The following is a 12559-nucleotide window of genomic DNA, read 5'->3' as shown; positions in this document are numbered from 1 at the left end:
GTTTAGGGCAAGCATAGCATATACATCATTACAACAAGTGTTTATAGCCTATATACGCTAGTTGCTGTAAAAAGTTACGCTTATAATAGTTATGTACTTAGCATAGTTCTTCATTATTAGCACCACCTGCAGTCTCCTAACTATGATTTATTAGAGAAAACTGGTTACCATGGTAATTTTAAGTACGGGTGATCTCTGTCGGCCCCCAGTGTTTCGGTTGCGTCATTACAACATTTGAGCCTCGCGACTTGCCGTAGTTCAAACATTAATCACATGTATGAGTTGTCAGGAAGAAGAAACAATAAAGGCTTTTAGGCCGGAGCTGAGAATGCGAGCCATGGGCGATGAATAATGCCGCTGCGAGAGCGAAGTGTCCGCAGGTGACTCGCCTGCGCGAACCGGCCGCGTGCCAGTGCTCAAACGAGTCATGCAGAATAAAGTCCTCGCGTCCAGAGCAGTGTGTAAAGAACCAGGATACGGATCCGGAATGGAAGAGTAGCTGATACGTACACCTGATCCGTGCAAGCCATGGGGAACTGCTGGGCTCAATGTTTTGGGCTTTTTAGAAGGGAAGCAAACAGGATACAAAGAGGAGGAGGGTGAGTCATTCATGGGGCTTTTTATTTAACATGAATAATAATAATAATAATAATAATGAATGCTATCTGTGAGCTTTGGCTGCATGATTAGCCGGTTGACAGGTGCATTTCATTGGAAAACCATCGAACAGCCAGTGAACAATTGACAAACGCTGGATCATTTTAAAACAATTGACTCAAAACAATTAATACACCTTTAGTTACATTAAATGCGCAGAGTTTGTATAAGTAGAAAGTAACTTAGAGCATCCCCATTAGTGATGTTCATTGCAAGAACGAATCGCTCTTTTGAAGTGATTATTTTTAATGATTCATTTGAGTCGATTCGCAGTGTTTGAGAATCACTTCACTCTTTGTAAGAATTAAGCGACTCATGTTGTGATCAAGTATGTAATTACACACATTTAGTTATTGCAACATTTACTGAATATATAAAATAACAAGTTGATTTAAAACTTTTGAGCGATGATTCAAATCCATTTTTTAAACGAACAGTCCGAACGAACCGATTCGCTTAAATGATTCAGACTTATCAATGCTACTCTAGTTTGCGCAATAGTTGATGCCTGATCTCAGGAGGACCACGCCCAGAGTCCTTTTGAGAATCCGCCCTGGGACGTCAGTCTTGTCATCGTGTGTCTATATTCGAAATCATATATTAGCTCTAAAATAGTACAAGACACATTTTATACTCAATAGTTTTTAATGTTGTCTATAAAGTCTTAGATCATTACTGGTATTGTGTTGAGAAGTCTCCATCTGATGCTTCTCAGAATAGAACCTCCGAATCTTTTTTAACTGCAAGTGATGCTGATATTGGACAATACTGTTACTTAAATCAAGCTTTGAAGTATTTTAATACACTCTGCCAGGAGGAAGTGTATGCTACCTCGCATATAGCATGCCTGGCCTGATGACTGACTATTCCTTTTTTAACATTAGGTCAAAGTACTTCAGAAGCAGCACAGCTGGGGAACACTATACCATTGAGGTGCACCCATCATAATTAATTAAAAAAATTGAAGATAATCTTTTTTTTTTTTTTTAAATAATCTCTGCAGTTTGAGTGACTTCTATGCATTTGGTTACAGTTTGAGAACCTTGTGGAGAGCGATGAGGTGAGGACAAACAGAACCACAATCACGATTTTACAGTATTTCTCTTTTGCTTAGATGTCAACACTTTTGTCTTCTTTTTCAGGGTGAGAGCTCACAAAGCTGCCCCAGGTATGATATTATTTAAACTGGACTCTTTTATCTATATTTTAGAGTTGGGTCATTAAACGCCTGACTGGTTTATTAACTGCTGACACCTTCAGTCAGTTGAAAACTGTTTTTTTAGCACTGGAATATATTCTCCTCATAATCAAATACTAATTTTCCTGCATAATGAACTTTTGAAGACCGTTTTATTGAGTCTTGATTTGAGGACAGTGACTACAATTTTGTTGTATCAGTGTGAGTACTGTAAACTGTATCCAAATGACTCTTAAAGGTGTAGTCATTTACTCCCCATGTTGTTCCAAACTTGGAACACAAAAGAAGATATTTTGGTAACCAAAAGATTTCGGGTCCCATTGACTTTCATTGTATGGACAAAAAAAAAAATACAATGGAAGTCAAAGGGACCCAAATAGATAGTAGATAGTCAAGACTAGCCATTTTATGCCCAATTAGAACTGCTGTTAGTCACATTCCTCTCAGATCAGCGTTTTGATTGGTCGGTGGAGACTCTGAACTCAACACTTTCTCCTGTCATTGGTCCAGACCCGTCAGTGAAGACGAAATCGATCACTTGAAGGAGCATCGCTACGCTGCCATCTCAGACAAACAGGTGCTGATCGACGAAAAGCTGAATGCAGAGGTACAGCAGGTCATCATATATGAAATGGATCCATTTCATGTTGACTTTTAAATGGTCAAGTTCAAAACATGTTGCCACAAAGCAATGTTTAACTTTAAGTTAGAGCTTATGTTGAGTTTATGCTTTCATTTGTTGTTTTCCATTGCTTTGGTTTTTTTGCCCCTGCTTTTTTTTGAGTTTAGTTAACCTTCCCTTTCTGTTGTGATTTCTGCCCAGTTAGTGGCAGAAGAGGAGAAGTTAAGGCTAGAAGAGGAGGCTGTTTTTGCAGCCCAGCGCGAGGCAGCGCGGCTCGCTAAGGAACGAAAGCTAAAGGAGGTGAGGCGTTCGCACTGAGCACGCCCAGCCCTTCTCTTAACCCCGCCCATTAATCTTCAGCCACACCCCTTTCATTTATGACACGCCTTCAGCTCTGTGTAATAACAAATTCTGATTTTAACAGGAATAGTTGCTTGAGTTTGTAAGTTATGCATTGTATATCATGTTTTTTTTTTTGTTAAAATAGACTCATCTTTGAAATGTACTGTATAGATTATGACTTGCAATAAATAGTTATAAACAGGATTGAAGGCTCTTAACGTTGGTCCATTGTCAAATATTGATCAACGTCTTGTGAATAAACTCAGCACTTAATGTAGATAAAAGTAAAATCGATCTGCTTCCAAGAAAACCTTCTCCACTTAAAACTAACTAAACATGTCTCTTATTTCCTCCTGTTTTATTAGCATTTTTCTTCTTAATTTGCCCTCATGTCCTCTGTTCATTTTTATTTCCTGTTATTTTGCTTTCTACCATGATTTGTGTGTTTGACCATCTGCTAATATTACATTTGGTGTCTGTTTCCCAGTAGGGCACTAAACTTTGGCACAAACTGTTAGAAATAATTTTAGCAATGTTTTTTTTTTTTTGAAAATCAGAGCGATAGCGTAGTGCTTGGTGAAATATTAGTGGAAGTGAGTTAGTCGTCATTTTTAAAATGTGTTTTCAGGGAAAGCATCAGCAGCCGCAGAGGACCAAACCCAGATCAGAATCAGAGAGCAATGACCCTCGGCACAAACCGTGAGTTCGTTCTACTCTGAAATAAATATATTCAGTGACACCAAAAGATAAATAAAATTGAGTGTCATTGCATTGCAAACAAATGAAATGGGACTTTTCTTCAAAAAATAACACATTTTCTTTTGAGCTTATATAGTATTCATATAATATATGTATTATAGCACCTTTTGAAAAGTATTATATTATCTACTTGCAAAATTCTGATTGAAACAGTAGGAAAATAAATCCAGTTTAGCTGTGCTTGTTTGTAGGGCTATATAATGTGGCCAAACTTTTGTTTATATTATCAATATTGTTATGAAATAATAGTAATAATATTAATAGTAGTAATTATTGTTATTATTATTTTTACTGATAATACTGCTATTAAAGTACTCCTATTCTGGATTTTTTTAAATGACCTTTCATGCAGTGTGTAACTCTGCTCTAAGTGAATGAAAACATTGCGGGACATGTTTGATAATAAAACGTTGAAGGCACAATCAGCGCGAGAGACGCTGTTCCCCAGGATGAAATGTGTGTACGCGCGCTCCAAAACGGACAAGCAGATTACACTTTGAGCTTCAGGCGCATCCAAACGATCAAATGCACACAAAATGTCAAAATGGCCAGCTACGAGTATTCACTTAAACACAGTTTATGTCTTAAGTGGACGAGATCAGTTGGGAGAAAATCCGATGTGTGTCAATATTTTGTCTTAAAGTGACAGACTGGTGCTTGGGCCATCAATGTTAAATAACAAAATGCAAAGAGAAAATCACCCACAGCTCTTAATCTGAATAACGTTATAGCTTTAATAAGCATTAATCTATCAATACATACAGTGAAAATTATAGTGTTATTTTACATTTTAATTTTTTTGTTTTACGTTTGATTACTTTTAGATTTCTTTTGTAGCTATTACTTACCTGAACATTAATGTTAGTAGACCTTCATGGAAAAAAATGAAAAAATGAAAGCACTGTTTATTTCATTTAATTTGTATATTTGTTTTATTGTATTTGTTGGTTTGTTTTACTTTGTTTCTTTGTTCATGTTCTTACTGTATCTTATGTATATAAAAACACTAAAAATGCCTGCACACTGGTGCATTTACAAATTGATGTTTTATATTAATTTAATTAAATATTTATTTTACATTTCAGAATATAAAGCAATGTTAATCCAGCTCCTAATCTGTCTCATTCATATATATATATATATATATATATATATATATATATATATATATATATATATATATATATATATATATATATATATATACATACATACATACATACATACATACATACATACATACATACATACATACATACATACATACATACATACATACATACATACATACATACATACATACATACATACATGCATACATACATACAGGTGCTGGTCATATAATTAGAATATCATCAAAAGTTGATTTATTTCACTAATTCCATTCAAAAGTGAAACTTGTATATTATATTCATTCATTACACACAGACTGATATATTTCAAATGTTTATTTCTTTTAATTTTGATGATTAGAGCTTACAGCTCATGAAAGTCAAAAATCAGTATCTCAAAATATTAGAATATTACTTAAGACCAATACAAAGAAAGCATTTTTAGAAATCTTGGCCAACTGAAAAGTATGAAAATGAAAAGTATGAGCATGTACAGCACTCAATACTTAGTTGGGGCTCCTTTTGCCTGAATTACTGCAGCAATGCGGCGTGGCATGGAGTCGATCAGTCTGTGGCACTGCTCAGGTGTTATGAGAGCCCAGGTTGATAGTGGCCTTCAGCTCATCTGCATTGTTGGGTCTGGTGTCTCTCATCTTCCTCTTGACAATACCCCATAGATGCACTGACTCCAGCTTCAGTTCTCTCCTTGTGAAGCTCTCCCGAGTGTTTGAATCGGCTTTGCTTGACTGTATTCTCAAGCTTGCGGTCATCCCTGTTGCTTGTGCACCTTTTCCTACCCAAATTCTTCCTTCCAGTCAACTTTGCATTTAATATGCTTTGATACAGCACTCTGTAAACAGCCACACCTTTCAGTAATGACCTTCTGTGACTTACCCTCTTTGTGGAGGGTGTCAATGTTCGTCTTCTGGATCATTGCCAAGTCAGCAGTCTTCCCCATTATTGTGGTTTCAAAGAACAAGAGATACCCAGAATTTATACTGTAGGGATGGTCATTTATTCAAACTCAAATGTAAATATTCTAATATTTTGAGATACTGATTTTTGACTTTCATGAGCTGTAAGCTCTAATCATCAAAATTAAAAGAAATAAACATTTGAAATATATCAGTCTGTGTGTAATGAATGAATATAATATACAAGTTTCACTTTTTGAATGGAATTAGTGAAATAAATCAACTTTTTGATGATATTCTAATTATATGACCAGCACCTGTATATACCACCAGCATTTTGCTATATATATAACAAAAAGTACCGATAAGAATACCGTTAAAGTACCGGATCGATAAGCAGTATCAGTAAGAGTAGTAATACCGTTAATACCTTACCGATACCCATCCCTAATTACAAACATATAGTACATTTTTAATGAAATCGCAGCCTTTTGGGATTTGATAATCACGCTATTTCGTTTTTGTACGCGTACGCTAGCGAACAGTCGAACGCGTAGCCTTTCAAAATATACTCCATTTGAAGTTGTGCGAACGCGGGCGGTCGACACGTGCTCTAGAAAGCTTCATCCATGTTCAGTGTCTGCTCTATTTTTCCCTGTTTAGTCATGACTGATAACAAATATTTTTGAACTCTTTTTAAACCAAAGCTGAGCTGTCTCCTACCCTCTCGCTCACAAGCACTTGTCAAAGTGAGCATCTATTGTTGCAGTCTTCGCTATTTTGTTGTCGTTGTCCGTCTCTTTAGCTTCGTTTTCTACTGTGAAACAACGGCCACCATGTGGACAACCTGATTACTGCAAAATAACTTCAGTGCGCATGTGTGACCTGAGCGTACAAAGTATGCGTGGTTACAAAAAATCAGGTGGTGCGCGTACAGTACGCGCATACTGTTCTGATGACGCAATTCGCATCACTCGCAAAAAGTGAAGTATACTTTGGGCTTTAGGCCTTAAGCCATATCGCAACCTTAGCTTTTCTTTGATTCAATCATGCAGCCCTGGTATACTGTATATATTATAATATGTATTATTTTGTATAGCATAATTTCAAACTTATTTTTACTGGTTTAGTTAAAGCAGGGTTTCACAAACTGGGGTTCGTGAGGGATCTGCTGGGTGAATTTATGAAAAGCTAATAAATGTAGATGTTAAACAATGTAAATAACAATCAAATTGTTTACTAAAAAAAAAAAAAAACATGAAATATTTAGTTGTTTACCTTCATGTCATGCCATCAGAGAACTGTTGATATAAAATATTAACTTAAAATCTCAATGAGAAAACATTTTAGGCTGAAGGGGTTCAGCTCGCACAAAAAGGTAAAGTAGTAGCTAGTGGTTCTTTCTTGTGGTTTTTTTTTTTTTTTTCATTTTTTTTTTTTTTAATTGTCAGGAACTGATAAAATCACAGTGGTGTTGCACCTGAATGAACAGTCTCACTACGTACATCTATGATGATAACAGTAGTGTTTTGCAGACAGCTGATGGTGTGTGTGTTTCTGCAGCAAAGCGTCAGATGCAGAGTTTGAGGTGTACCTACAGAGTGTGAAGGCTCAATCTGAAGCATTTCGCAATAACAGTGAGTACCCATTAACACATTTCAGTTTTTCAGAATATATGAATTTAAATGAAAGCGTATTAATCTCTAAATGCTAAAATATAATATTTTTTTTCTGTGTGTTTAGGACTCAGCTCTGAGACGAATGTGGTGACCCCGAACACCGAGAGCAGCTGGGACTTCACCAGTAAGACTGATGCCACCTCACTGGACCTGGAGTGGGAGGATGAGGAGGGTGAGTCACTTCACTGAACCTTCTTGCGTTCAGTAATCATTTATTATACAAACTATGCAAGAGTCAAGTCAAAACATGCCAGTTTGAGTTGAGCTTTAAATGCCACTTCCAAGTCAGGTCTGGCTAGGCATTTGTTTTCAACATTTTAGTAACACTTTGCATTATGGTTTCATTTGTTGGGATTGGTTAACTACATTAGTTGACATAAACTATAAATGAACAGTACTTATACAGCATTTATTGATCTTGATTCATGTCAGGGTTATTATAGTTAACTAAAAGTGAAACCATTGCTTGGAATAAAAAAATAAAATAAAAACTAGTTGCCAAGACAACTTTTCAGTTTTTTTTTATTTTAACCTGAAGTATTAAAAAAAAAAAAAAAAAAAACTAATAAATAACAATTAATAAAAACAATATGTACATTTAAAGACAAATAATAAAAATGACCAAAAAAAAAAAAATAGTTTATAAACTAAAATAAAAGTGAAATCTACATTTAAAAATATCTAATTCCATATATGAACAGTCAGCATTTCTTAATATCAATGCACTATGAACAAACAAGAAACATTTGTATATTTTACCTCACATTAACAAACATGAATACATTTTGTAAAAATATATTGTCAGTAAATAAATTTAAATGGTAAAAATAAATATTATTAGTTCGTTATCTACTGTATTAAATATTATACTTGAGACATTGTGAACATTTCAGTTGTTCTCAGACATTTTAAAGAAAAACTTTGTACAGTTTTTGAAAACTTTTTTTTTGTATAATAATTTATTACAATTTAAAAAGACTATTTTCTATTGTACTATAATTTAAAGTGTAATTTATTCCTGTGATGCAAAGCTGGATTTTCAACATCATTACTCCATTGTCGCATGACCCTTGAGAAATCATTCTAATATGCAATTGATCATTTTTAAAATTGAAAACTATTGACCAGTAGCATATTAACAGAGCCTATGAGGTTAACGTAATTCATAATTTAATTAATATGTGGCATTATACAGGAATGAATCGGATGGGTCCTGCATGGGAGCGTTCCAAAACGGAGGAGGACATTTTACGTGCGGCCCTTCGTCCCGGTGGGAAACAGCTGGACAGCGGACCCACCTCCACCTCTGAGGACTCCAACGCTCTGGAGTGGGAGAACGACTTTGTCAGCGCACATCCAGAGGACAGCGGTGACCACGGCGATGAAGAATTTGAGGGATTTGTTAATCCAGTACTGGACACACCCACTGAGGAGGCGGGGCAAAACGCCAGCTCTGACCAACAGGAGAGATAGTCTAGAGCGAGAGACAGTGAGACTACAGCAACTTCAGATGCCTCATTAAGATTCAGTGTGATATGACTACAGATGGTCCATTTAATCTAATGTAGAAAACTAAATTCATAATTCATAACAAGGAACAGAAGTGCTTCATATGATTTCTACTCTATGATTTCTATTTCTACTGTCATTTTTGGGTGTGAATGTAATGATTATCTGGTCATGACTGATCCCCAAAAAATTATTTTTTACTATATATATATATATATATATACATATACATATTTTTTTACATTGACATTCTCATTACTGTAATGAAGTCAATTTTTTATTTTGAGATTTATAATTCAAATTGTGAGTAATTTAATACAAGTATTTCTTACTACTTAAATTGGCAAAAAATCAATACAATAAATTTAAGCATGATATTTCTCAAATTAAAGGGATAGTTTTCCCAAAAATGAAGATTTTCTCATCATATACTTGCCCTCATGTTGTAGCAAACCTGTAAGAGTTTGTTTCTTCTGTTTAATAGAGAGCAAAAAAAAATATATATATATATATATATTGAAGAATACTGGTAACAAGTCAGTTACTGGTAGCCATTCACCTCCATAATATGAAAAAATACTATGGTAGTCAAAGGCTACCAGCAAGTGTTTGGCTATTTATTATTCTTTAAAATATTATCTTTTGGGTTCGATTCTTACAGGTTTGGAATGACATGAGGTGCGTAAATAATGACACAATTTTCATTTTTGGGTAATTATTTTATTTTAATTTTTTGGCCTTTAAATATGACACAATAGGTTGACATTATGGTAATGAGAACTGGGTGGGAAATGAAATCAGTGGTCCAATAAAAATAAAAATCTTAAATCTTAATGGACCTAACAAAAGGCTTCATTTTCATTGTGCAATATATAATTTCTTTTGGGATGAAATATGACCTGGTCATGTTCTTGACAGTTTTCATGAGATTCACTCCATTAGGTCACATATTCATTAGCATTTGTATTTCACAGGTTAATTTGCTCCTGTTTTGAGTTATTAGATGCGTCTGTAACTTATTCATAATAATTTCCATTTGGTAACTGGGTTGAGTTTTTAAATTAACTCTGGAAATGTCTTGCGTTAATACTTCATGTGATTTAACCCTCTGGGGTCTGAGGGTGTTTTGGGGCCCCGGAGAAGTTTTGACATGCCCTGATATTTGTGCTTTTTTCAGTTGCTTATAAACATTTTAATGGCTAAAGTCTAAAAACACTGTGTTCAGCACCAACTGGGCTACAATAATATGTGAGCAGCATGTATGTACGTGATTGTGTTTTTGAGAAAACTACGTTTATGCATGGTTAGAAAAAAACAAATTTTAAAGTAACTGAAATAGATAAAAGTAGACCCCTTACAGATTCGAATGGTGTATTGCTCTTATCTGTACGATCAAAAATGGCAGAGTAATTCAAGCTCATTTCGGCCTTATCAGGAAAATCTGCCTCAAAATGACCCCAGAGGGTTAAAAAAAAAAAAAAAAAATGTTTTAGTTCAGCCTTATTTCAGACGTTTTCATTTGAGAACTGAATCAAGTGCAATTTTAGAAGACGAGGGAAATTTCTCGAAAGCCACATGTTTTCTAGAACCATCATGTTTTTATGTGTATGGTTATTGTATTAATCATATCAATCGGACCATCTCTCATTTAACATGCGACTGTCAGGGAATGAGACGCTTGACAGTTTTAAGGAAAGGACCTTTTCTCTAAAAAAAATTATTGCCTCAAGGATAAAATGCATTGGGACACATTTAAGTTCCATAAGTGCTTTTAAATTGGTCACTGTATGTCTGCCTTTTATGAGTTTGTGGGTTAAAGGGTTTGTGGTGGACACTTCTTGGAAACAGCTAGTGAATGAGTCTGTTCTTCACATTCACAACTGCATTTTTGGACAAAATGGGTCTTGAAGAGGGGAAATATTTTGTGGTGAAACAAATCTTCATATGCTACCTCTGGTTTTGATAATCTGGATGTTATTGAATAAATTCATGTTTAGAAATGATCAGTTATTTGATTTGGGAATCCTCCTAATCTTTCAGGAGCATGTCCAGGTTGTATTTCATATATATATATATAATTTATTTTTTTCCCAATTGATTGACATTATTTTTTATGAAAATTAAGAACATTTTGATCACCAGTTCTTATTACTGTATTTCCAAAACATCTTATTTACTTTCCTGTAATGAGAAAAAAATAATAATGTCACTTAAAATAACACAAATAATCACAATAGTTCTAAAAAATGTGTATATTTTCTAAAAGGCTTGATATTATTATTATTTTATTTTATTTAATGTTGAGGTGAAATATAACCTGGACATGAAATCAATTTTTTTAATTTTTTGTTTTTATTTTATTTATGGTATGAAATTATTTTTCTATTTGATTTTGGGGTTACATATGACCTGGACAATTCCTGATGTTCACCCGACAAGTTTAAATGCTAATGGTATTAGCTAATGTAAATTTATTTTGTTAGAATGATTCATCATTCTGTAAGGAATTAGCTTTACGTCAGTCTCTGAAAGCTCATAAAATTGACTCGTCTGCATCTTGTTTTCTCTGTCTGCCATAATGAACAACCTCGTCCATTGATCCCCATATTTCCCTCAGACTGGAGTCTGAATTCAACCTAATGCTTTTAAATGAATGCTGATCTGTATATAATGGATTGTAAAGCAGACACTAAAGGCCTTGAAGAGCAGTGGAGACTCGTGTGTGTGATGAGGTCAAAGTCTGTAATCTAGTAGTGTTGTCTAGAACATCAGTGCACAAGAGCTTCTGTACAGCACAATCACGTCACATTCTTTTCTTATTCTACCAGCACACCTCAAAAGGGACGTATTCATGTCATCTGAATGTAAAGTATGTGTGATCAATGCAGTGTTTGATTTTATTTTATTTCTGTCTTTGGAGTTGACTACATAACTCGTCCTGTTTGAAGAGTTTGGGAGCAGATATGCAAAGATACATGAATGTTTGTCCACTGGTCGGAGTTGAACAGGCCCATGTGATTGTAAATATCATGTATAGCTACTGTGTGCAATGATGACATTTGTTTTTGTTGGTGTATCTAAATTACTGCAAGGTTAGCAGCTTTAACAGATTGATACTATTATCTGGCCTTTTTTTTTATATATATATATTAGAGCAAGTACGTATGTTGTGTGAATGGAATAGTAATGGATGTTCTCAATTTAAGGAAAATAAAAAGGATAATGCTGAACATTCCAAGAAAGGGCCTGGAACTTTTCCAAAGCGCTTCCCAACTCTTCAACAGAGCTGCTTTGAACAGTTTATTTTCTGAGTGTTTGTGAAGAACCTGTCATATTTCAGATAAACTGAATGTAACTACAGTTTTCATAATTCCAATTTACGTTACATGAGACCTTGGGTTAGATCTGACTGCTAATAAACAAATAATGTCATTACATCCCGTCTGTTGGCTTTTATATGAGGGAAAATTCATTTGATGTAATATGCTGGTCTGTTTAGTTTGGGGACAGATAGTATATATTATTTTCCCATCTCAATTTTCTTAAGTATTTTTTCTTCTCCGGTTAAAATGGTAATTTAATTTCCTTTTAATCTCACACCTTTTCTGTTTCTATCTTCACTGTGGTTATATTTGGCTTTCTTTATTAGTTTAGACTTCATTTCAGGCTCTAGTGGGTGTGTTGACATATCACCTTTGACAAACTAGTTTCTTCCGGCATATTTTATCCATATTCATCTCATTGCTTTGCCTTATCTAAATTTCACA

At 34.6% G+C, this 12559-nt stretch overlaps 1 protein-coding gene across 2 annotated transcripts; it reads left to right on the top strand.

Moving 5' to 3' along the window:
* Positions 1-253: 253 nt before the first annotated feature.
* Positions 254-12227, top strand: ap1ar (adaptor related protein complex 1 associated regulatory protein). 2 transcript variants are annotated; one of them, XM_058798751.1, is made up of 10 exons: positions 259-599; positions 1542-1590; positions 1691-1717; positions 1800-1825; positions 2366-2462; positions 2679-2777; positions 3448-3518; positions 7168-7241; positions 7348-7455; positions 8479-12227. In XM_058798751.1, the coding sequence occupies exons 1-10, from the start codon at positions 529-531 to the stop codon at positions 8754-8756; spliced, it is 900 nt and encodes a 299-aa protein (XP_058654734.1). In that variant the 5' UTR covers positions 259-528; the 3' UTR covers positions 8757-12227. The 2 variants fall into 2 exon arrangements, with proteins under 2 accessions (XP_058654735.1, XP_058654734.1); XM_058798752.1 differs by lacking the exon at positions 2679-2777 and having other exon boundaries at positions 254-599.
* Positions 12228-12559: the final 332 nt, after the last annotated feature.

The sequence above is a fragment of the Onychostoma macrolepis genome, chromosome 14 (assembly GCF_012432095.1).
Source record: "Onychostoma macrolepis isolate SWU-2019 chromosome 14, ASM1243209v1, whole genome shotgun sequence".
NCBI classification, from domain to species: Eukaryota; Metazoa; Chordata; class Actinopteri; order Cypriniformes; family Cyprinidae; genus Onychostoma; species Onychostoma macrolepis.
Note: the sequence above shows the minus strand (reverse complement) of the source record. Positions and strands in the feature narration are given on the sequence as shown.

Excerpts from the sequence above, each read along its gene's own strand:
- ap1ar (XM_058798751.1), top strand. The coding sequence starts at position 529 with ATGGGGAACTGCTGGGCTCAATGTTTTGGGCTTTTTAGAAGGGAAGCA. Across the intron at positions 600-1,541 it reads AGGATACAAAGAGGAGGAGG|GTCAAAGTACTTCAGAAGCA; the intron begins GTGAGTCATTCA and ends TTTTAACATTAG. Across the intron at positions 2,778-3,447 it reads AGGAACGAAAGCTAAAGGAG|GGAAAGCATCAGCAGCCGCA; the intron begins GTGAGGCGTTCG and ends ATGTGTTTTCAG.